The 22,807-nt window shown below is 51.4% G+C and overlaps 10 protein-coding genes across 10 annotated transcripts; 5 read left to right on the forward strand and 5 right to left on the reverse strand.

Annotated features, from left to right (window-relative positions):
* Positions 1–527: 527 nt before the first annotated feature.
* Positions 528–2,476, forward strand: VTN31DRAFT_5235 (uncharacterized protein; the record flags this gene model as incomplete). Its single annotated transcript, XM_069405712.1, has 5 exons — positions 528–762; positions 825–1,465; positions 1,527–1,823; positions 1,884–2,243; positions 2,297–2,476. The coding sequence occupies 5 exons, from the start codon at positions 528–530 to the stop codon at positions 2,474–2,476; spliced, it is 1,713 nt and encodes a 570-aa protein (XP_069260748.1).
* A 1,760-nt stretch (positions 2,477–4,236) lies between these two features.
* On the reverse strand, positions 4,237–4,959 carry VTN31DRAFT_5236 (uncharacterized protein; the record flags this gene model as incomplete). The annotated part of the gene is made up of 1 exon (XM_069405713.1): positions 4,237–4,959. The coding sequence occupies one exon, from the start codon at positions 4,957–4,959 to the stop codon at positions 4,237–4,239; it is 723 nt and encodes a 240-aa protein (XP_069260749.1).
* A 1,383-nt stretch (positions 4,960–6,342) lies between these two features.
* Positions 6,343–7,296, reverse strand: VTN31DRAFT_5237 (uncharacterized protein; the record flags this gene model as incomplete). The annotated part of the gene is made up of 1 exon (XM_069405714.1): positions 6,343–7,296. One exon carries the CDS (start codon positions 7,294–7,296, stop codon positions 6,343–6,345), a length of 954 nt encoding a protein of 317 aa, XP_069260750.1.
* A 1,142-nt stretch (positions 7,297–8,438) lies between these two features.
* Positions 8,439–9,312, reverse strand: VTN31DRAFT_5238 (uncharacterized protein; the record flags this gene model as incomplete). Its single annotated transcript, XM_069405715.1, has 2 exons — positions 8,439–8,451; positions 8,507–9,312. 2 exons carry the CDS (start codon positions 9,310–9,312, stop codon positions 8,439–8,441), a joined length of 819 nt encoding a protein of 272 aa, XP_069260751.1.
* An 888-nt stretch (positions 9,313–10,200) lies between these two features.
* VTN31DRAFT_5239 (uncharacterized protein) lies at positions 10,201–10,926 on the reverse strand (the record flags this gene model as incomplete). The annotated part of the gene is made up of 1 exon (XM_069405716.1): positions 10,201–10,926. The coding sequence occupies one exon, from the start codon at positions 10,924–10,926 to the stop codon at positions 10,201–10,203; it is 726 nt and encodes a 241-aa protein (XP_069260752.1).
* A 1,320-nt stretch (positions 10,927–12,246) lies between these two features.
* VTN31DRAFT_5240 (uncharacterized protein) lies at positions 12,247–15,665 on the forward strand (the record flags this gene model as incomplete). The annotated part of the gene is made up of 9 exons (XM_069405718.1): positions 12,247–12,445; positions 12,511–12,648; positions 12,698–12,779; positions 12,831–12,896; positions 12,948–13,069; positions 13,632–13,923; positions 14,003–14,241; positions 14,299–15,122; positions 15,177–15,665. The coding sequence occupies 9 exons, from the start codon at positions 12,247–12,249 to the stop codon at positions 15,663–15,665; spliced, it is 2,451 nt and encodes an 816-aa protein (XP_069260753.1).
* A 358-nt stretch (positions 15,666–16,023) lies between these two features.
* Positions 16,024–17,293, reverse strand: VTN31DRAFT_5241 (uncharacterized protein; the record flags this gene model as incomplete). The annotated part of the gene is made up of 3 exons (XM_069405719.1): positions 16,024–16,665; positions 16,724–16,959; positions 17,026–17,293. 3 exons carry the CDS (start codon positions 17,291–17,293, stop codon positions 16,024–16,026), a joined length of 1,146 nt encoding a protein of 381 aa, XP_069260754.1.
* A 1,187-nt stretch (positions 17,294–18,480) lies between these two features.
* Positions 18,481–19,343, forward strand: VTN31DRAFT_5242 (uncharacterized protein; the record flags this gene model as incomplete). Its single annotated transcript, XM_069405720.1, has 3 exons — positions 18,481–18,533; positions 18,592–18,766; positions 18,828–19,343. 3 exons carry the CDS (start codon positions 18,481–18,483, stop codon positions 19,341–19,343), a joined length of 744 nt encoding a protein of 247 aa, XP_069260755.1.
* Positions 19,344–19,739: 396 nt separating this feature from the next.
* Positions 19,740–21,289, forward strand: VTN31DRAFT_5243 (uncharacterized protein; the record flags this gene model as incomplete). Its single annotated transcript, XM_069405721.1, has 9 exons — positions 19,740–19,867; positions 19,932–19,945; positions 20,002–20,064; positions 20,118–20,212; positions 20,261–20,352; positions 20,406–20,547; positions 20,594–20,749; positions 20,806–21,141; positions 21,191–21,289. 9 exons carry the CDS (start codon positions 19,740–19,742, stop codon positions 21,287–21,289), a joined length of 1,125 nt encoding a protein of 374 aa, XP_069260756.1.
* A 307-nt stretch (positions 21,290–21,596) lies between these two features.
* VTN31DRAFT_5244 (uncharacterized protein) lies at positions 21,597–22,691 on the forward strand (the record flags this gene model as incomplete). Its single annotated transcript, XM_069405722.1, has 2 exons — positions 21,597–21,924; positions 22,033–22,691. 2 exons carry the CDS (start codon positions 21,597–21,599, stop codon positions 22,689–22,691), a joined length of 987 nt encoding a protein of 328 aa, XP_069260757.1.
* Positions 22,692–22,807: the final 116 nt, after the last annotated feature.

A 22,807-nucleotide genomic window follows, 5' to 3' on the forward strand; every position in this document is an offset into this window, starting at 1 on the left:
AGAGGCTTGCCGGAAGTGCCGGCGAACCGCATTAGTAATTTACGAGAAACCCGAAAAAACCGTGCAATCGGACGCTGGTGATTGGTTGAATGCGATTTCCAGTTTTCCCACAGGCTCTGAGACTTGTTAGTTGAGTGAGATGGTGACTAAGCGATAGGTAAAAAAAAGAGGAAAATCAGATGCCTCATACGATCGCAGGGAGAACCAGACTGAGAATTCTCCGACCAGGGATCGCAAGGGACTTCTTCATCGTCCTTCTCCCAGTCTTCTCTTTCCCCTGTCATCTCCTCTGTCTTCCCCCAACTTGATTGTCGTGCCCTATTCGCATACTCGCCAGAGCTACTAGAGCTTCCCGCCGCTAAAGGAGGATAGAGCTCTAGTAGTGACATCATCTATCATCTGAATTTACTTCCCACCACAACGCAAACCGGATCTGCTCCGGATTGGATTGCCGCTCCTCTGTAGCGCAGAGCGCGTCCATCTAGGACGTATATAACATCGTACACACATATATATATAACGCTGTCATGCGACAATACAGCGCTCAAGCATTGCTCGCAGCGGCCTTGCTGCTGGCGCTGCGGGTCAATGCCCATGGAGATGACCACGGAGACACGGACATGGACCACGACCACAAGGACACCATGTCCAAACCGGAGGAGGAATGGGAACTGAGCTACTTCGCGGCGGGACAACACACGGGTACAATTATGGCGCACATCATTCTCGAGACGGTAGCTTGGTGTTTTGTGCTCCCCGTCGGTAAGTGCCGGAACCTCGTCCACACGCCGGAGGAGGTTGCGTTAACAATGGCTGGGCTGTAGCGGTCATGTTCAGTGTGGCCCATTCGCGGTACACGATTCCCACGCAATTCTTGTTCCTCATCATCAACGGAGTCGGCATGTTTTTCGGTTTCATCTACAACGCGTCCACGCCGGACCTGTACGAGAACAATGCCCACCACAAGATCGGATGGATTGTCAGCTCGGTGGTCGTCGCCCAGGTCATCATCGGCCTGATCTATGTCTACTCCAAACCACGTGACAGTAGCAGTGCTCAGTACGAGCGGGCTTCGTTCCTTCCCGTTTCGTCCCAGAATATGAGAGACCATGAGGAATCGTATCCCTCTGGCGCCGTGCACCAGTACCGCTGGTCTGGCGACAGCGGCCATGGCGCCAGCCGTCCGACTACTCCGACCACCCCGGATCACGAGCAGGAGCGGTTCGTCAAGCCCGAGGACGATTTGGAAGAGGTCGATGACCGGTCCGAGGAGCAGACTCCGCTGGCCCGCGGGTTCCTGCGAAGCAAGACCCTGGACCGGTTCTTTGCCAAGCGGATCCCGGGAATGGTCTCCTCGTCTGTGCTCCGTACCCTGCGTATCGTGTATAATGTCATTGATTGGATCATCCTGCCCTTTGGCTTCATTGCTCTTACGACGGGCGGAGTCACCTACGGAGGAGTCTTTGTATGTTCTCATATCCCACAACTTGGCTGGTTTGAGCTAACGGGGGACGCCCTTTTTGTAGAAAGGAAGCGGCATCTTCAGCGGCTTGGCTCATTTTATCAAGGGCGGCATCTTCTTCTGGTACGGCCTGGTTGTGCTGGCCCGCTACATGGGCTGCTTTGCCAAGTATGGATGGGCTTGGAACCTGAAGCCGGTCAAGTCACGCGCTCCAACGGGTGAGTTTCTCGAGTCCGCCGCCATCTTCACCTACGGCGCTACGAATGTCTTCCTTGAGCACCTGGGCGGATGGGGAAAAGAGTGGACTGCTCAGGATCTGGAACACGTTTCCATTGCGGTTATGTTCTTTGGTGCTGGTCTGGTACGTATCTCCACAGTCATACGGTATTCCCCACCACGCAACAACACTAACGTTCATCAGTGCGGCATGCTGGTCGAATCCAAGCGCGTGCGCGACTGGTTCAACCGGAACATCCTGGGCTCGTCAAGGAGCTACCGATCGGAGGAAGACGAGTCAAACAATGTGTCTTTCAATCCGATGCCAGCTCTAATCATCTTCCTCCTCGGAATCATGATGGGAGGCCATAAACAAAAGCAAATGGTTTCCACCATGGTGCATCAACAATGGGGCAGTCTGCTTGCTGGCGCAGCGATGGCCCGCGGTTTCACTTATATTCTGACCTACCTCAAGCCACCGACTTCGTGCCTGCCTTCCCGGCCGCCGTCGGAGCTGGTTGGTGCATTCTGCCTCATCTCGGGCGGTATGATCTTCATGTTTAGCGTATGTTGCCGCAACTCCTCGATTGAATACTGCTCGGTCTAACAAAGCAACAGGCTTCCGACATCATGGATGTCATGGTTTGGTACGAACTCAACGCCATGTTCACCTTCAACATCGCCGTCGGCCTCAGCGCGTTCATCATGGCTTGGGAAATTGTCGTTATTGCCATCAAGGCATGGGCCGAGAAGAGAGAATCAACCCGCCGCCACGCGCGCGCATGGTCCGCGCCATGAGCCGAGAAACTGCCAGCTAATTCGATTCGTCTGTTCCCTCGTCTCCCTCATCCCTGTTTTCTTTTAATCATGGTATCTGTTTGATTTGTTACGTTGATTTCAGCTTTATACCCCGATACATTTGGGTTGTGATGTCTTGTTTCATGTTCAATATGTCAACCTGCATGATTGGTATGCATGTTAATAAGGTGGACAGCGGGCGGGAGGTGATTCTATTGCAGCACATACTCGACTGATAATGATGTGAAAACAGTTATGATTTTAATGCCCTATGTCCATGACCAGCTATGGTGGGAAGTTAAAGGGGGGAAAGGGAACGGATGGGCCAGTCCGAAGGATACCTTATCTATACGGATATCTTTCTACAGTATCTCGCTGTCTGCTGAGCAGAGGAATAAACCAAGACATTCACACCATATATTTTTCAAAACATTCATCATTAGGGTTTGATACTGCATAGTCGTCGACTGTTGGCATTGGAGCTGACAAGCCAAGATGGAGCGTCACTTCCAGGAGTTTGCTTCCTTGGGCACTTGCACGCGGCCGGGAAACTGGGCCATAGCGCGAGGATCGATCAACAAAGAGACGCGGAGCACATGGATCTTCAAAGGAGCGTCGCGGGTTTTTGCTCGAGACTTTGGTAACACCTGAAGTCCAGCGGTAGGAGAGAGGTGAGGGAGTCGATGCTTCGACCTTCAAAATTCGGCCTGGACCGCAGCATCATCATCGTCTTGGCCATGAATCGTCATCCTCATCATCGTTCGGAGCGGATTCCCCCCCCCCTCCCCCCCCCGGCCTGTCGCCGAAATTGCCGGGAGCTCATGGCGGCCGCCTCGATCACACGGGCGCTGGAGAATCGCCACCCTTGTGTAAACCGGCAGTAAGCCCGATCACAGCGCATTCGCCATCTACTGGCAGCACAATTCTGTTTGGTTGGCCACGGAGTCTTGCGAGAAACACAATACACGTTGTATCATTTATGGTGGGCCATGCCAGCATATATATAAGTAGTAGGTAGAAATGAACTGAACATTGGAACAATGAGTAGCCAGGAGAGGAGACTGTGCTGGCCAACCCGGCCAGGGCCCCGTAGGCCTACTGGTGCTGCCTGCCCCTGGACAAAGGGCTTGAACACGCAGATAGCCCTGTTCGTTCTGCGATAGGTAACGACAGTCTTCGTGGATTGATAGTATCGGACATGTACAAAAAGTACGTTGTCCTGACTTCCTGACAGAAACCTGACCAAGGCACTCTCAACATATGTACTAGTAACTATGTACAGGACAGAATTCACCGCAGTTCTTTTGTTCTATTGACCATTGATCCAAATTGATTGCATGAGCATATATAGGCCCCTGCTGTGTGCTTCAGTTGCCGAGCAAAAATGGAAGCAAAAAAGGATTCGCGACTATGAAATTTGCCGAGATCATCTCCATTTGTATTCCTCCTGTGCCGCCCATCAGGCACAGGAGCGGCCTCGGCAAGAATCGAAGGTCTGCGGACCAGAAAAGGGAAAACCCTAGGTGGTTGGGCAGTGCCGTCGGTCTCGGTCCAGAAAAGGATGATAGGCAAGGAGAAGGATGGATCATCCTTCGGCGCTCCTTCAGCAGACCGAGTGGTGTCCAACTTGTTAGGATTGGGGACGGGTAGGCGACGGAAAGATTCCGGATTATTCAAAATCATCCTCGACTGCATCGTGATCGTCTTCTCCATGATCCATGGTCGTCATCGTCTTCCGTCATATATCCCGGGACACGGCCCTACCCTCGTTCCTGAGATGGTCGGGCGTTCATGGCAGCCAACTCGATCAACGGCGCTACAGAATCGCCCACCTTGTATAAACCGACAATAAACCCGATCAAGGCGCATGCGTCATTGATCTGCGGCCAACGACGGTTGGCCAGTCGCGCACTCTTGAAAGCAACGCAATACACGTCGTACCAACGGTGGTGCGTCATGCCTTTCCAGCACGTACGGACACAATCACTACATGAACAATGACCAGCAAACACGCGCAGGGTGTAGACTCGACACTCGGGTCTCTCCACGGGAATCCCGACCACAACCCCAACCAAGCAGTCGATGCAAGGTTCCCCAACGGACTCCGTGATCGACGTCGAATCTTCGAGTGCGGGCCGGACTGATGTTGCGGCCAGAGAGAGATGAGGCTTGCCCTCGTGGTCGTAGTCGATATGAAGGTACCCGGACACCTGGACACATGTGTCTTGTAACAAAGAGGGGCGTGGCTCGTCACTGCCGTCGACTAAAGGTTGGAGCATTGGATTAGGGTAGGTGACTTGTATCGGGAGCTCCTGCTCGCGAGGGACACCCAGAAGATAATCGAAATTGGAGACAATGGGGATAAAGCCAGTAAATTGGACCTTTTCGGCCAGAGGGTCGGATGGTTGTGAGGTGATGACGACTAACGCTCGTGTGCGACAGAGGAGGTCGTCTTCGCTGGATTGGTGCTCAGAGGCATTCATGATGCTTGCGAAACAAAAGTAATTCTCTCGTGGTACGGAGTTCTAGTACTCTGTACGGAGTACTTCAACCATAAATCGTCGGGACTTTGGAGGAGAAATGGGTAAACAAAGCTGAATCGTGAATATGTACAAACAGAAGAGAGCGTTATCTGTAGGACATTGAAAGAGACGATGCCGCTACAGTTCTGCTGCCTCCGTTCCTCTGTACCAAGAAGAAGGAAAAAAAAAAAAAAAAACGCGTCGACGCTCCGAACCATGTAACTAATGGTTACTTGTCACGTATTTCATTCTTCCCCCTTGGTTCGTCGGACTTGGGTAAACGAGAACTGAGTGTCAATGAATTGAGCCAGGAGAGGAGATTGTCTTCTGTCTGTCTTGATCTTCAAGACCTGTGGAAGCGACAATACATGTTATTGCTGCAGCCCAGTTGTTCAAGCGCTGAGGGTGGAAACGCGTCGACGCGTTGACCTGATACGGAGTTACACCTAACTGTATTTGGCAATATTGGAAACGATCCTTTCAAAACGGCCCACAGCGATACACTACTTGCATATACTGTATGTACTCCGTAGGTTAAGTATGCGCTCCGTCATGACAGTGGCAATACGGGTAAGTCATGTAACCTACGGATACTCCGTACTTGGTCCTTTTCAAACTCATCCATGACGGTAGTTACGGCCATACCTCAGGGGTGTATCATATACACATACTATATTATGATACCTGCGGCTCATGTATGTCGGCATGAATCATCTTGTCAGAAAAGCCGATGCCAATACTTTAATTGCCCACAGCTCCGCATCGATTGCAGCAAATCACTATCTGACGTACCTACCTCCAGGTAGATACATAGTACCTATTTGTGTCTGAGTACCAAGGATGGCAACCAGAATTCCCTCGGTACTGGAGCACAATCATCATATCCAAAATTCATTAAGAATGAGGATTCGTCTGGCCTCAGGTTTCCCGTCAGATATTCGTGTAGGAACCAATCCTCCGTAGTGAAAATCAGCTGGAGCCGACATGACCGAGACACAAATCTCGACCTGTCTTACCATGAATCGTTGCTTGGAATCTGCTTTTTAACCTGGATCTCGCACTGAGCTACTAGAGTCGATGACCAACGCAGTTCCTGGAACAAATCAAAGAGCAAATATCCGCGAACAAGAATTGCCAGGGTATCTCCGACACAGGAGCGGCGTCGGGAAACGGCCGAGGAAACGCGGACCAAATCAGGAAGACTGAATTCTGAGCAGCCCTGCTGCTCTTGACCAGTACGTTATTAGGAGTGAGATGAGTTCTTTTGACGCAATATTTCAGGTTTTTCGAACGAGCGATTGGTACGATCGATCAAATCCAGCAGCATCAAAGGGGCGTGTAACTTCACTCCGATATTCCGAAATGGTCTTCGGTGGCATCATCGTCGTCTTCAGTATCATGATCATCATAATCGTCTCCGTCTTCATCAGACTCGTCTCCATCTTCCAATTCCTCACTGTCGTCCTCCTCTTCAAAGTCATCCGAGGTAGGATTGTCATCCTCACCATCATCATAATCATCATAATCATCATAATAACCATCGTAATCCTCTGAGCTGCTCGAGGTGATATTCACCTCTTCATCATACTCATCCGAGGTGGGAGTCTCTGCTCGCAGAGATGGCAAAACGGATATTTCGATCACCCGAACCAACGGCGCTAGATCACGACCATGATATAGACCGACAAGCTCCCCGACCACGAAGCATGTGTCACCGAGCTGGGGGTGGCGACGGTTGGCCCGCCGTACAGTCATGGGAGTAGCGCAGTGCACCTCGTACATTGAGTAGTGCAGCAAACCAATCCAGCACACACCGCGAGGGGCACATGTACAATCCTCACGAGGCACGCGCAGGGAGAGAGTGCAAACTCGACACTCAGGTTTGTCGACGGGGATGCGCCTGACAAACCCAGTGAAGGCGATAAAAGGATTCCACATTGGAAGTGATCTCTCTATATACTCCCTGGTCGACGGATCCCCTGGCTCTGGCTCGACTTGCACTGCAGCCAAAGAGAGCTGAGGCTTGCCATTTCCGTCGTAGTCGACGTGCAACGGCCCCGTCACGCGCGCAAATGCGCCTTGTAACAAAGGTTGGCGTGAAACGTTATGGTAGGTGACTTGCACTGGCAACTCCTGTTCGCGGGAAACATTCAAAAGATAATCCAGATCAGAAACGGTAGCGAAGAGGCCGGTAAACTCGACCTTCTCCGCTCGAGGGTCGGACGGCTCCGAGATGATGACCAAGGGCCCGGAAACATTACAGAACTTGCCCTCGAGGATTTGCCATAGGTTATCCATAGTACCTAGGAAGTTGACGAAAGTAGTGATGTGACAAGTATTTCGGCGGGCCCTTTCGGGAAGTCGGACACTCTTGAGCTGGGAATCATAAGTAAATATAGCGAGGCCAGAGGCTGGGTTCTGCTTGTTTTGAAAAGAATCGAGAGAAAAAAAAATATTTGAGACTAGTGGTAGAGCTACTAATGTACTATCGTTCAGAATTCAGCTCTCCGAGCATGCCACTACTGGACAGGAAAACGCGTCGGCGCGTATGAGACACGTTGAGATCATGTAACGAAAGCATCCAACTAACTGTATTTGGCAAAGGCTCTGCCCTGGGTCAAGATCATTTCCAATCGGAAACCAAAGTTCGTCAGTACATATTCCGTACCTAGTTTGTAACAAACGTGCGCCAAACGGGTACTCCCGACATAACCTACCAAGAGAGAGGTACCCATCTCTAGGTACCTGTTCATGTACCGTATGGAAGCATGGTCCACACATGATACGTCATCGTAATACCGTATGTGCCTACGGAAAGAGGGATCTGAACCAGCCGATCCTATCTTATCAAGGAACATGAGTATTCATTTCGTGGACGATAGGTGACGACATGGGATCAACCCTTCTGCGCGATTGTAGATCATGATTTCAAAGTCATTGGACTGCATTGGAATTAGACCCTCTGAATACTCTTGTAGTTACTCATATGCACAGGATGAACCTTAATTAGTACTTCATCGTTCGACGCGTTTGACATAACTAGTAGCATTAACTTGTTGTCGAGATTCCCAATCGCCAAATGTACGCTCGTCGAGAAAATAGCTGTTACCGAGTGTTGCTGTGCAGATTGAAGCTGACAAGGTCCAAACTGTCCGCAATGTCAGCAATCCCGCCACGATTTCGTTCTCAGAACTTGAGCCGTATGCAGCGTTCGCACTTGGCCGGAGTCTATGGTGGACGTAAAATCTCGCTGAGTCGAAGGCAATCCTCAAAGCAATCCTTCAAGCACTCCGTAACGAGATAACGATCATTATTTGCAAAGACAGACTCCACATGCGTGACCATTGTAAGGGGATCAAGAGAAGCGTCGAGATCCTATTGAACTTGCCCGAAAACTAGAAAATCCTAGAGTCGAGAGAACAAGTCAATGACGCACGATATCATGAATTTTCCCTGGAAGGTTGATTAGCCGATCTCTGCAGCAGCATGAAGGACGCAAAGAGCTTACTCCAAGTTGCCGGAACCGTCTTCAGCATCGTCATTTGCCGAGGCGACATCGTCCTCGTCCTCGCCCTCGCCCATCTCATCATCCTCCTCCTCCGGTGGCGGCAGAAGCTGTAGGACATGAAAATGGCTCATACGGACTAACGGCGAATATCGATCGCCAACCCGGTACAGACCGGAAAGCTCACCCATAACTTGGCATACATCGCCGATTTGAGGAAGAGGACTCCCGATCCAGTGAGGTGAATTGGCCCACCGCGCGGTCATGGGTATAGCGCAGTGAATGTCATAAACAGAATAGGTACCGTCCCAACCCAAGTCAGTAGTCCCATCTTCCCTAGGCACGCGCAGGCTGAAGGTATAGACTTGACAATCAGGCCTGTCCACGGGAATTCTTGTCACAACGCCCGTGAAGGTGATATCGGGATTGGACTTGGCAAACCCTCTCTCCACGTACTGTTGGGACCATGGATCCCCCGGCTGAGGCACGACACGATCAGCGGCTAAATAGAGGTGAGGCTTCCCCTCACCGTCGTAGTCGATGAGCAGCAACCCGGTCGCTCTCACATAGGCGCCTTGCAAAAACGCCGGGAGAACGCCGTGGATCGGCCGATTAACGGTGGCGACCTTCACCAACAATTGCTGTTCGCGGGGAACGTCCAAAAGATAATCCAGATTGGATTCGATATCTATCACACCGTCGAAGAGCAACGTTTCCGTCTGGGGGTCTGGAAGTTGGGAGAGGACAGTTATCTGTCCGATAACATTGCAAAGATTTCCCTCTGGAATTTGCCCAATAGGTTCATTCATGGTGTCCAAGAAACTATGAATGCATCGAGAGTTGAATCGGCAGTCCTCTAGGAGAAATGCGATGTATAAAAAAGCGAGAGACAATGAAACGGTGTAAAGCGGTGTCTTGGTTATGTCATTGTGGAGACATGAGAGGCCCTAGCGCACAGGCAGGCGTTGGTAGCTTGCAGTACATGTATGAGGAGCCATGCACACAAAGCACCTCTGTACAGTACTCATGGAGCTGGAATATCACCAAAGCAGTGATACAAAGTATTGTCATGAGATGTTGAACATTCTATGCTCCATTTTGACATACTTGACTAGCCTCATGCAAACAACATATCCCAGTTCTGGTTGTCGTCAATACGGGGTAATCTGGACCTCAACAACCTCTCTAGAGGTAGTTACCTGTACTCGTAGGTACTTTACTTAATAGTCGCGGTGTCCGATAGTTACTTGATAGGATCTTACCAATCAGATATAGTAAGTTGGCTTACTCGTCGTCCATGTACTCCGTAAACAAGTTGACCGAAGGAATCAAATCGTTGACGAGGTGAACCAACTACCCAAACCGAAAACAACGATACGCCCTTGTAGGACCATCGCCAGAGCCTGAGACCGTCTAAGCGGTACAACTACCTCCGTCTATGTCTGATTCTTGAATCGATATCCAACGCTCGAACAACATCGAGGAGAAATTGGTACCCGCGGTCCGGAACGAAAATGACGAGTGTCCAGAATTGAATCCATAGTAGCCTTGGTTTCAATGTAACGGATACTGAAAGGGTAAGAACAACAGTTGTCGCGATAATTCATCGCTAGTTTTCCTTGAAGAACAATCATTGTTTAGCCCCTCCATGCTATGAAGGCGTGAGCGACTTACTCTGAGTCTCCAGAACTTTTCTTCTACGCATTATTATCAATCGAAGCGAGGTCTCCTTCCAGGGGCGGACGGTTTATAATACCCATTCGCATCGCATAAACCAGTGGTGACTGGCGATCACCAACTCGATATAAGCCGGAAAGCTCCCCCGTCACAAAGCATAGGTCGTTGACTTGGGGAAGAGGCTGGTTGCCCCAGCGCACAGTCATGGGGATCGCGCAGTGCACCTCATAATCCGAATAGGTACCGTCCCAGCCCAAGCCGGTACTACCATCTTCATGAGGAACGTGCACGTGGAGGGTGTAGACTCGACACTCGGGTTTGTCCAAAGGGATTGCCGTGACTATCCCACTGAGGACGACGGAAGGGTTCAACATTGGAAATGATCGGAGTGATTGCTCAACATACTCCCTGGTCGACGGATCTCCGGGCTGGGGTCTGAGTTCATCGGGTGCCAGAGTGAGGTGAGGCTTCCCCTCACTGTCATAATCGACGAGCAGCAGTCCTGATACATTCACAAAAGCGCCTTGCAGGAAAGTTTGAGAGGCCGGATTATGGTAGGCAACTTGTACTGGCAGCTCCTGCTCACGAGGGACACCCAGGAGATAGTCGAAATCTGATATGATATGGATAACGCCACTGAACTTCTGCTTTTCAGCTTGCGGGTCAGAGGGCTGCGAGGTGATGACAAAATGTCCACGGAGGCAGCAGAGATCGCCCACTGGGATTTCCCTGATAGGCTCCTCCATGACGGCGAGAGAAATCGGAATGCAGTACAGAGCACTCGTAGGTATGGAGTTGATCTGACGTAGCAGATTCAACAGCACCTCTGGGAAAGCACAGTGACGCAGCTAATGTGGTCAAAATCACACTCCGTAGAGGTACTTTGTGCTCCGCACGAGTACAGGGAAGACTCAGAAGTACCATTAACAGCTGGGTAGTGTCTTGTTCGAAGTAGAGGTAGTCCAGGAGTAGAGTTGTAAGTACCTGGATATATATGTACTGGACAAAGCGACCATCAGAACAGCAGCGTGCCTTTTAGCTTAAACACATGAAGCACACTTTTCGAGTCCATAGAAAAATTCTAAAATAGTATCAGGTGTCAACCGTCACCAACCTCCGTGGGTATGAAAACTCAATGGTGAGCGGATCAGCGGTGTGCTCTGTAACTGCCGCAGTACTTGCCTAACTTCATCTTCCCGGGGTTGGTGTAGGTATATGTGGACTGTGGAGCGGTAAGCCACGGATACGCTGTGTTGGTGCGTTTGAAACTTCGGGCTTCAAGGAGCACGAATGCTCCATAGGGAACGGTACTGAGGTTAACCTGCAGAAGACACAATAACCTAGAACCTCACTATCATCGAAGCCTGAGGCTCTGAGCCATGAGTGGTGTCCAGCTACGGATCCACAAAGCAGCTCCTGTACGGAGTACTCTGTAAGTGTACTCCGTACGAGTAAGATATAGCGAGGTCCTTGTTAGCGATTGCGATTCAGGTCTAGCCCAAGTTGCCGTAGGTACAGTACTCTGTACATATTACCGTACCTAGTTAACTCGTCGTGTCTCGTGAGTGCAGTTCGTGTATTGAGTCCGCCTTTCCGACTTCTGTACTCCGTATGTACTCGTACGAGTAGGGAGTATTGTGTACCTGGTACCAAGTTGATACGTACAAGTAACGTTCAGGCGATACGTAGGACTTACAAGATCAAACTACTGTATCATTCCTGCTTTCGAAAGTCCCAACGGATTTCAGCTGTTCGGTATGTCCTGAGGGCCGAATCATTCTCCTATAATTGAGGGATTTATTTATTTAAATGTTTTCAATTGTGAGAACTATAGACAGCCAAGTACTGAGTAGTCTGAGCTCCATCGGTTGCATCCCCTGCAGAGCTTTTTGTCAGTTGTGAGCTGTCACTGGCCGCCAACGGGCGGTCGAACACGGCCTTCAAAACCAGCACCAACTTGGTGCCTCTGCTCTGACGCAATCCCAATCTCTCGAGGGGTTTGACGGGAAAACCAAAACGAGTCAACCTGCCAGCATAGTACTACTATTGACGCGCATACGGTTATTATGGCATCTGCTTCTCCCACCGCATTACCTGCCTTGCCTTTCAATCCGTCGCGTCTTCGCTCCTACGTCCTCCGACTTCCTTTCTTCACGCGCGTCGTCGTTCTTGCCATTGTCGTATTCTGGATATTGGGCCTACAATCAGCTTGGACTGTAACCGACTGGGGCGCTTTGACTCCCGATGAGATTTTCCCAGGAGGGTGTACGTGAGCATGCGCTTGTTGTGTCGGTGATCCATTGGAACTGACTCAACTTCAATTCCTTTAGTGTACCGTCTGAACACCTACCCACTCATTCATACGGGGCTCTTCCATGCTTTCGTAAACGTTCTCGCTCTAGCGCCGCTGTTGGAGAGGTTCGAGGCGGAACACGGCACCTTAACCTCCGTGGCACTCTTTACTGGCCGTATGTTGGTTGCCCCGACAGTTAACGGCTGGTTCTAACTGTTCTCCAGCGTTCTCGACATTTCCCGCAGGTTTATATATCTTTTTCGAGAAGTTCATTCTGCGAAGGAACACTCCCGTGGTTGGCGCAAGGTCCGATTATGAGGTTCATCCATGTGTCTAAGGTCGCTGACTTGACGACAGCGTTTGGGTGTTTCTTCTGCTGGGCATCGAAGCCATTCGAACTTATCGCGCTAACCCGTACCTCTTGTGCGTTTGATCCAGGGATGTCAGAATCTTGTAGGCTAACAAGTCCTGTAGAGTCGGCGATATCAGGGTTCCGACATGGACTTCCCCCTTATTCGTGTCGGTTCTCGTCTTCATATTTCTCCCAAACACGAGCTTTCTCGGCCATCTCTGTGCGCTCGGCGTTGGCTATCTCTGTAAGATCTGTTTTGGCGGCTGTGTGTGATCTGTCTGACAATGAGTACAGTCGGCCTGGGTTATCTTAAACTTCTCATGCCTCCGGAGAGGATTCTTCGATTTGTCGAAAGCAAGCTGAACTTGCTTGGTCGTATTCCTCGTTATGTGTCCGTTGACCAGAAAACATACGGCCGATACGGAGTATTGCCATCATCGGCGAATTCGGGAATCGCGATGAGTACCTACGTAGGATCCTCGCAGCGATTGGGCCCATGACGGTTGCATGAAAATCATAATGCGTCATGTGAATCGGATATAGATGTTGTAATGACCTACTTTTCAGTGTATATATGACTCTTGTTGCATAGAAGCAGTTACTGATGCTGAAGGCCTGTGTTGTATGAAGCATAATCGATGCCTTAATTATCAGGCCGAAGTCATATTGTCAACGTTGGAGCTTCCAAAGACCACGTCTCTGAATCTCAGAGCAACAACGCAAACACCAATGGGGCTCCTAAGTGCGTTCTCAAGCTGAGTTAATCGTTTAATACCTTTATCAGACCAGGTCCTGACTGCAGACAGCTTCTGCACTAGCCCGCAGATTGCGCAATGACCCCTACCTCGCGTTCACGCGATTACCGCCCTATATCTCGCTCCTCTGCATCATCGTCGGCGTCGTGACCCTTCTCTTGCTGCCTCTGGACGAGTACTCGCGCAAGACGTATATCTCGGAAAATGCGCTCCTACCGGCCCAGGTTCATACGTATTTCACCGGGAGCGAGCAGAACATCTTTCGAGGGTACAAGCGGGAACTAGAGGGGCTGTTGAAGGACGGCGGAGACGCGGTCGGAAAATACGGCGAGGCGGAGCCTGAGTATGTATCATTATTGCGCTGATAGTCAATGATCGGAGGATGTTGGTGTGAACTGACGGAGAGGGGGATCATCCGGCAGTGTATCGGAGAAGATTCAGTCGATCTTGCGCGCTGCTCGACTCAAAGTCGCTACGCAGGACTATGAATATCACTCGGCTGATGGGACGCACAAGGGACAGAATGTCTATGGCATTATTCAGGCCCCTCGTGGAGATGCCACCGAGGCCATTGTGTTGGTGGCCGCTTGGAGGACCATTGACGGGAAGCTGAATCTTAACGGAGTCAGTCTGGCGCTGACATTGGCGCGGTATTTCAAAAGTTCGTCCACTGCCTGGGAGAGTTTCCCTTGATGGAGGGTTGCTGAGCATCTCGCAGGATGGTCGTTGTGGTCCAAAGATATCATCTTTCTAATCACGCCAGACATTAAATCCGGAACGCAGGCATGGATTGACGCGTATCATGACATGCATCCACCGTCAGTGCAACCGCTGCCCCTGAAGAGCGGAGCGTTGCAGGGTGGCGTGGTGATCGAGTATCCGTTCGACCACCGCTTTGAGTCTCTGCATATCGTATACGACGGTGTGAATGGCCAGCTCCCAAATCTGGATCTGTTCAATACTGCCATTATTGTCTCTAACAATCAAATGGGCATCAAAGCGAGTCTGCAAGAGATGTGGGAGCATGATGACAGCTACGGAAAGAGACTCCAGACGATGCTTCGTGGGATGGCGAGGCAAGGATTGGGGCTAGCTGCCGGGGCTCATAGCAGTTTTATTCCGTACCACATCGACGCCATCACGCTGCAAACCAGGGGCGAGGGCTGGCACGATGAGATGGCTTTCGGTCGGACAGTGGAAGGCATATGCCGCAGCCTGAACAACCTCCTGGAGCATCTGCATCAGAGCTTCTTCTTCTACTTGTTGATGCAGACGCGGCGATTCGTCAGCATCGGAACCTATATGCCGAGCGCGATGCTGATTGCCGCAAACTTCACCATCATGGCGGTCGCCCTGTGGGTGCGCAGCGGCTCGAGGAATGCCATTCAACCGGAAACCCCAATGAAGAAAGAAAAGGAAGAGAACGGCAACGGAGTGAACGGGGTGCTTGAACGACCGCTGTCGCTTCCTCTGAGCGTGGTAGCTGTGCTGCACTTTGTCGGTGCCATCCCGCTGTACATTCTGAACAATGTGTCGACTCAGGTAAGCTACACTTTTGTCGCAAACTTCTCCACAGGAAACCTAACCGGAACAAAGTATTTCGCACCAGCAATCTACACCCTCGCCGGGATCAGTGCTGTTCTCCCCATCCTCCTGGCCTTTCTGATCACCCGGCTGGCGTCACCGTCCGTTCAGCATTACCTCCTCCTCAAATCCTTCTCCCTACTGCTTCTAGGTCTCTTCCTCTCCGTCCTCGCGACATTGAATTTCTCCCTCTCCTTCGTCACGGGGCTTCTCTGCTCCCCTCTGAGCTTCGTCAGCCGAATCCCCGCGACGGACACCCAGCGGACGGCGCTAAAACGACCGCTGGCCGTCCTGGCACTGTTGAACCTCCTCTCGCCGCCCGTCGTGATCTTGATCGCCTGCGCGGTCAAAAATGTGTCTGTGACGGCGCTGCTGACGGAGTTTGCCTTTGGGTGGGATGTGTGGGGGGTCTGGACACCGGTGGTTGTCTGGTGTGTTTGGTGGCCGGCTTGGTTGGCGGGTGGATTGTTGGTTGCTGCGTCGTTGTTTGCTTCCAGGTGATGTCGATTGATTCTGGATCCCCCTGTGGTAGTGTTATAGTTTTTTTATCTTTCTCTTTGTTGTATTGTACATCATTGGCGATGATTTGACTAGGAATGGATTGAAAATCGAGGATCTGGAGGTTATTATCGTTGCTTTCTGGCTCAATGGTTTGATGACGATGATGGCTATGCTTTTGTAGATAGTATTTCGACCCCCTTAGGCAATTATGAACCGAGGGCTAGTCGATAGCCATGAATCATGCATGTACGATGTACACATCTTACAGCGACAGAGTTACGGAGGCAAAGAATTGAGTCTCGTTACACAGTTTTCTTTTTCTTTTACTTTCCCATGATTTCATGATATCTAAGAGATTCTAAGCAGCCCATACATCCTTGCCCACGCTTTCGATCCAATGCCCCAGTGCATTAACACCCGCATCCCACTCCTTGAGCCGCTGACGCATCCCCTCGATTTGCTTCATGTCCAGCACCTTCGGCTGGACCCAGTTGATGCGCGCCACCTGGGCGACCTGGTCGATGGAGCCCTTGAGCAAGCCGAGCGAGAGGGCCTTCATGATCAAGTGCTCAATCTCATCCGGGCGAACCTTAGTCTCCGCCGCGATGGTAGCGAAGGACAGAGTGCGGTCGTGCGGGGGGCGGCGGAAAACACTCTCCGCCAGCGCAGAGAGCGAGATCTTAACGTAGAGGAACTGGCGGTGCTGCTCGAGGAGCTGGTTCTTGGAGATGTTGCCCGCCAGCATGTCGTAGGCGGTCAGGTCGCCACGGTTGAACGCGAAGAGGAGATCGCGCAGCCAGGCATGCGGCGTCTCAACCAGCGAGTCCAGGACCGGATGCAATAGCAGCTCGCCGAAGTTGTAGATTGAGTCCGAGACCAGGGCTGCGACGCTGAGATCGTAGGCGCGCCTGACGCGCTCCTCTTGCGGAACGTCGTTGAGATTAATGCATGATAGATAGAGGAGGGCGTTTCGGTAATATGACGCAAACTCTTGCTTGGACTGAGATTGATCAGCATATTTTCCGTCGCTTGTGTCAGGGGAGCACCTGGACACCCACATGGTAGTAGTCGGCGTTCACCTTGTAAAACGCCGCATGTACTATTGTCTCCACCGAATCGAACCCGTCCAAGATCGCTTGACTCTGATCCAGGTCCTTGCGGGCCCCCTCTGCATCTTGTAACCGAAGCTTAACGCCGGCCACGTCGGCCAAGGCATAAACGTAGGCGTCTTGAGAATCCGGCTTGTTGACACGGTCCGCCAGCGACGTGAGGAACGCGAGTCGTTCTTGGTCATCTACCATCCCAAGTCAGTAAATGCACCAAACACAATAACAGCGAACAAAAAAAAAAAAGGACGTACTCTCACAGTGTGCCGACGCCATCAACCCCAACGACACAAACTTGAGCTGATTGATCCGGTCCGCAAAGCTGAGAATGAACGACTTGAAGATGGGTAGTCGTTGCGGCGCACTCTCGGGCATCTGAAAGTATTCGACCAGCGCATTCGTCAGCTGGTGCCATAGCTTACGCTCCCAAAAGTCTTCGAAGTTGAGGAACAGCGCCTGGGCCTCCGCCGGAGCTTGCTCGCGCTGCTCCGCGAGGAACTCTGGGATCTTGTCGGCCTCCATAGTGAGGAGGCAATGGGGATGGCGCGACCGCGGGAAGGCGACAGATGGGCGGAATGGAGCGGTTCGCGGGGAACTGTCAAGTAGCTAAGGTTAGGGTGTGCGTATCGATCACGATTTCAATGCTTCGTCTCGATATGAGCTTCCTGATGATGCATGCAGTTGATACCTGGCTTAGGTAATTAGCGTAGCGGAAACTTTCCAATTCGATCTGTTGATGCCTCAGGACTCAATCCTCTCCAAGTTTCGCCCTTGGCCGTTTACATATCGAGAGCACCTTGTCCACCTCTCCATGATACTCAGAGTACCTCTACAATCAAGAAAAATGACACATCGTTTTGCTCTTTGTTTTCTATTCCTTTAGGATTTGGTAGTTCAATCATGCAGGGATGAAGCAAACAATTTGCAACATGAACAATTCAAGCCGTGAACCTCTACTACTGGCAATTTCCAATTTGCTTAGGCATCATCTTTCGAGCGCTGGTTTGATATCGCAATGAAGAGTTGTCCTTAGGGTTTGCATTCTGTCAGTATTTATGTCACGCTTAGCGATGTCTGACTTGAATCAGCGACTTTGGAAACTTCCCCGTCGATCCGTAGACTCTGAAATAGCTTGCATTGCCGTGAGACACCTCGGAAGTCTCCGAAGTCTCCGAATGGCCAACAGACCTTACATGCAGACGATGTGGAGGATCTAAATGTACCTTGCTGGTCGATCATAGCTTGTACCCAACACGTTCTTGGATCCATGGTTGGCTTTGAGCTAGTCGGGATCATATTGCATCAGGCGATATTGCGGAGTTGATGGTATCCGCGCTGTTTGTCTGACAACCTTCCGCCCACTCCCTAGCTATGTACTGCCGTATCCGAGTTTCGAGCAGAGCAAGGATTGCCAATCGCATAGTTCCGCTTGATCAACAGGCCCGGGTGCTACAGTGATGAATATCACGGAGACATTCGGAGACATTCAACAACGGAAACATTTATCTGCAGGAGATTCCAAATGGAGACTTTGAGCACGATGCATCTGATTTCTACGGCGGAAGTCTCCGGCCATGCGAGGCATAAATAGGGCGGTACCATACTCGGTTGCGCTGTCACTCGTACATCGCAATCGCAAACTATCTACAAACTCAAGGTGGTTGTATCATTCTGTTCGAACAATCGCACAGTCGCAGAAACTAGTCAAGATGTCTGCCGCCGTCGAACACTCGCTGGCTGACAAGAACCGCGAGGTTTTCCAGTAAGACTTTATGGCTCTCATAAGACCCTGGATGCTTCTTGACTGACAGGGGAAACAGCAAGATCGCCAAAGACCCTGCCCAGCATGGCCTCGAAGGAGCCTTCGAAATGCTACTGGAAGAGACGGGTCGTCGCCGCCACTGGATCTCCCCCAAGTGGACCGACACGGATGCTGGCAAGGACCAGGAAGTGAAACTGCTTGACTATGCCTGCGGATATGGCGCCATCTCAAGGGTTCGTCCGGCCCCTTGGGAAAATGCTGCGTGTATGTTCAGCTATCTAACGCATAATGTAGTACCTCGAGCCGTACATCACGAAAGCCATTGGCATCGATCTCGCCCCCAACATGGTCGCCGAATACAATCGACAGGCTCGCGAGGCCGGCATCTCCGCCGAAAAATTGTCCGCCCGAGTCGGCAACCTCCTCGCGAACCCTATCCCGGAGGACCTGAAGGACCCTGAGTTGTACGATTTTGACGTCGCCATCGTCATTGGCGCCCTGCATCACTTTGAAGATCCGCAGCTGGCCGTCAACCGCCTGGCGGAACGGCTGCGCAAGGGAGGCGCGCTGTGCGTGCTGGACAATGTCTACGCCCCTGGTCTAGCAGAGGAGCATAAAAGGCTTCATCCGGAAACTGCCGCGACGGTCCACAAGTCCGGCTTCACCGAGGAGGAGATGCGGGAGCTGTTTGAGAATGCCGGCCTGGGAGATGGATTTTCATTCTCGGTTGTTGAGAGGCCGTTTGAGATGAAGCTGAATGGGCAGAAGATTACCCGCACCATCTTCCTTGCCCGGGGTGCGAAGCTGTAGTGGATGATTAGGTGAATGATTCAGTTTGGAATAGATGAATTGAGTTGGACTTTTCAAAACTTCAATCTCTCGCCGTATTCAAAGATCAATCTGAAGACCTAGTGAATGCGATTCGAGAAAGCAAGTACAAGGCCGAGGGCTGTATGTATGTACTCGTATGAAGTACTTGTTTCCGAAACAGGTTTAGCGCAGTTGAAGTTCACGATCTCGGAGAGTAATAGGCCTACCTCTGTAGAGACATCAGCGCATCTCAATTCTACCACCACCTTCTCACAATTACCCAAGCCGCGGTCCCTGGAGACTTGGGTGGCTCACCGTCTTGTGAGAGACGCCCGCTTCACAGATAGTGGACCAATTCTACCCGCAATGCAAAAGTGCAGAGCGTTCCACAGCGCAATGGGCGCGAGGGCGCTGGCCCCCGCCCCTGCGAGCGCGCGAGTGCGATTGCATATGCAGCAACGGAATATCCAGGACGTGCACATTACGCGAACGGGGAAGCCGATTTTGAAGGTGCAGGGTGGACGGTAAGAGCGCCGTGTGGTGCCAATGACTGGGGAAACGCTGCTGATGATTTCCACCCTTGAACAGATCATCTCTCGGAGGTACGGAGTGTCCGCGACGGCTCGTATGTCGACTGTAAGCTCAATTATATGACTAGGTCACACTGCTACCGTGTTCGGTGCCACCGGCTTCCTCGGTCGTTATATCGTGAACAGACTCGGTTAGTGAGCTCGCGCGTGGGTTATCGGGGTGCAGAGTTGACATGAGATATAGCGCGGTCCGGGTGTACGGTTGTGGTTCCGTACCGGGAGGAAATGACGAAGCGACATCTCAAGCCGACGGGTGATCTCGGCCGGATCGTTTTCCTTGTATGGATAGCATTCAACAGGGTAGCAAGACTCGGCTGACGACGATAGGAATACGACCTGCGAAACACTCAATCGATCGAGGAGAGTGTGCGCCATTCCGACGTCGTCTACAACCTTGTCGGGCGGGATTATCCTACAAAGTATGCACCCCGAAGAGGCCACGTCTGTGGGATCATTGGTCTGATCATTCTAGGAACTTCTCGTTCGAGGATGTCCACGTCGACGGCGCGGAGCGGATTGCGGAGGCTGTTGCAAAATACGACGTGGATCGATTCATCCATGTGTCGTCCTACAACGCGTCCGAGGACTCGCCGTCCGAGTTTTTCCGGACCAAGGTAAGGAGCAAGAGTCAATCAAAAAGGGTTTAGCTAACCGGGATAGGGTTGGGGCGAGCGAGTGGTGCGCAGCATCTTCCCCGAGACGACCATTGTGCGTCCGGCTCCAATGTTTGGATTTGAGGACCGTCTCTTGCACAGACTGGCGGGAGGGACCAATATTACGTCGAACCACATGCAGGAGAAGTACTGGCCGGTGCATGTATGTATCCTATCTCAACACAAAAGGAATGAATTCATACTGATTCTATTTCTCAGGTCATTGACGTCGGCATGGCTCTGGAGCGGATGCTCTACGACGACAACACCGCCTCGCAGACCTTTGAGCTCTACGGGCCGAAGCAGTACTCGACGGCCGAGATCGCCGAGCTGGTCAACCGGGAGATTGTGCGGAAGCGCCGGAGCATCAACGTGCCCAAGTTCCTCCTGAAGCCTGCGGCGTACTACCTGAACAAGCTCCTGTGGTGGCCGACGCTGTCGGCGGACCAGGTCGAGCGTGAGTTCATCGACCAGCGGATTGACCCGTCGGCGAAGACGTTCAAGGATCTCGGCATTGAACCTGTGGACATTAGCACTCTGACATTCCACTACTTGGTAGGTGATGATCCCCAGAGTATCCGACAGGGTACTGACAATTGTAAAGCAAGGATACCGACCCTCGCAGTACTACGACCTGCCCCCGGCAACGGAGCGGGAGCGTCGGGAGGAGAAGAAGTACCTGCACGTGCTGGACGACCAGTGAGCAAGTGGGATCGGGAAAGTGTAAATACTACTAGACTGGCCTTGGACTGCGTTTCCTTGCGTTTTAAATGTAGCAATTAGAGTTCTTCCAACTCTTGCGAGATGATAACCTCCACATTAACAAAACCGCGATGAATGGATCCTAGCTAAGTTCATTTGATAAGATGACGAAATAAGCGGCACTTAAAGAGTACTAGGTAACCTAGGTACCTAGGTACCACCATCCACCCGCAAAGACATAGGTACCATACATAGATAGTATCATCATCTCCCAACAACCCCCAATTGACATTGAATTCAATCCAACCATGCCCCCAAACGACAATGCACCACCAACAGAAAACAAAACCGAGAAAACCCCCATCCTCCTCCTCAAGAACCAAACAACCCCGCGCGACGGCTATGACGAATTTTTCCGGACGAAGGGGGACTATGAACCCATCTTCATCCCCGTGTTAGAGCACCGCCTGCGAGCCGAGAACCTCGCTCGAGTTCGAGACCTTCTCTTGCAAAATAACAACAACAACAACAACGACGACGACAACAATAGGCAAGGGAAGAAGAAGAAGAAGAAATACGGCGGGGTAATTTTCACCTCCCAGCGGGCTGTGGAAGGGTTTGCAACAATTCTTAACGGTACCATTTCACAATTTCCCCCCCCCCCCCCCCAACCCTTCCTTTATGGCAAAGAAAATGGAAATGAAAATCAATTGAGAAGAAATTGAAGGCTAACCCCCAACGAAGAGAAAGAAGAAAGCCATGCTCTGGATCTGTCAAATCTGGTCTTTTACGTCGTCGGTCCCGCGACAAAGGTCCTTCTCCAACGGATGCTTTCCGACTCCCTCAACAACATCAACAACAACAAGGAGACGGAGACGGGGACGAAACTTCCCCCAATCATCGGCGCAGAGGCCGGGACGGGCGATGTACTGGTTAGGATTATCCTCAAGGATTACAATGAACGATATCCTCCTGCCTCTACGGAGACGGACAAGCCCGCGCTACTATTCCTCGCCGGCGAGCAACGAAGGGACGTTATCCCGCAGACCCTCGCCAAAGAGAAGATCCCACACGAGGAGATCACCGTGTATGAGACGTCGGAGAAGGCGTCGTTTGAGCCGGACCTGAAAAGGACTCTGGAAAGGCTGTCTGAGTTAGAGAGGAGGATGGTTTGGATTGCCGTCTTTTCCCCCGCGGGGTGTGATGCTCTGGTTCGGACGGTGCGAGCTTTTACCGGGAGAGGAGGCTCCGGGAAGGAAGTCCGAGTTGCTACGATCGGTCCTACGACGAGAGATTATCTCCGGGATAAATATGGCTTTGATGCTCATGTGTGCGCGGACAAGCCGAGTCCCGAGGGCCTCGGGGAAGGCATCAATGCCTACATGGTTCGAGGAACCACGTAACTTTATTTGTGTATGACTAGATGAGTGGCTTTTAGGTAATGCTAATGAAATGCACATATAACTTCCATTCTCACACCTAAAAAGAAAAAAAAAAAAAAAAAAAAAAAAAAAAAAAA

Source organism: Thermomyces dupontii (genome assembly GCF_041956625.1).
Source record: "Thermomyces dupontii strain NRRL 2155 unplaced genomic scaffold VTN31scaffold_4, whole genome shotgun sequence".
Classification (NCBI taxonomy): domain Eukaryota; kingdom Fungi; phylum Ascomycota; class Eurotiomycetes; order Eurotiales; family Trichocomaceae; genus Thermomyces; species Thermomyces dupontii.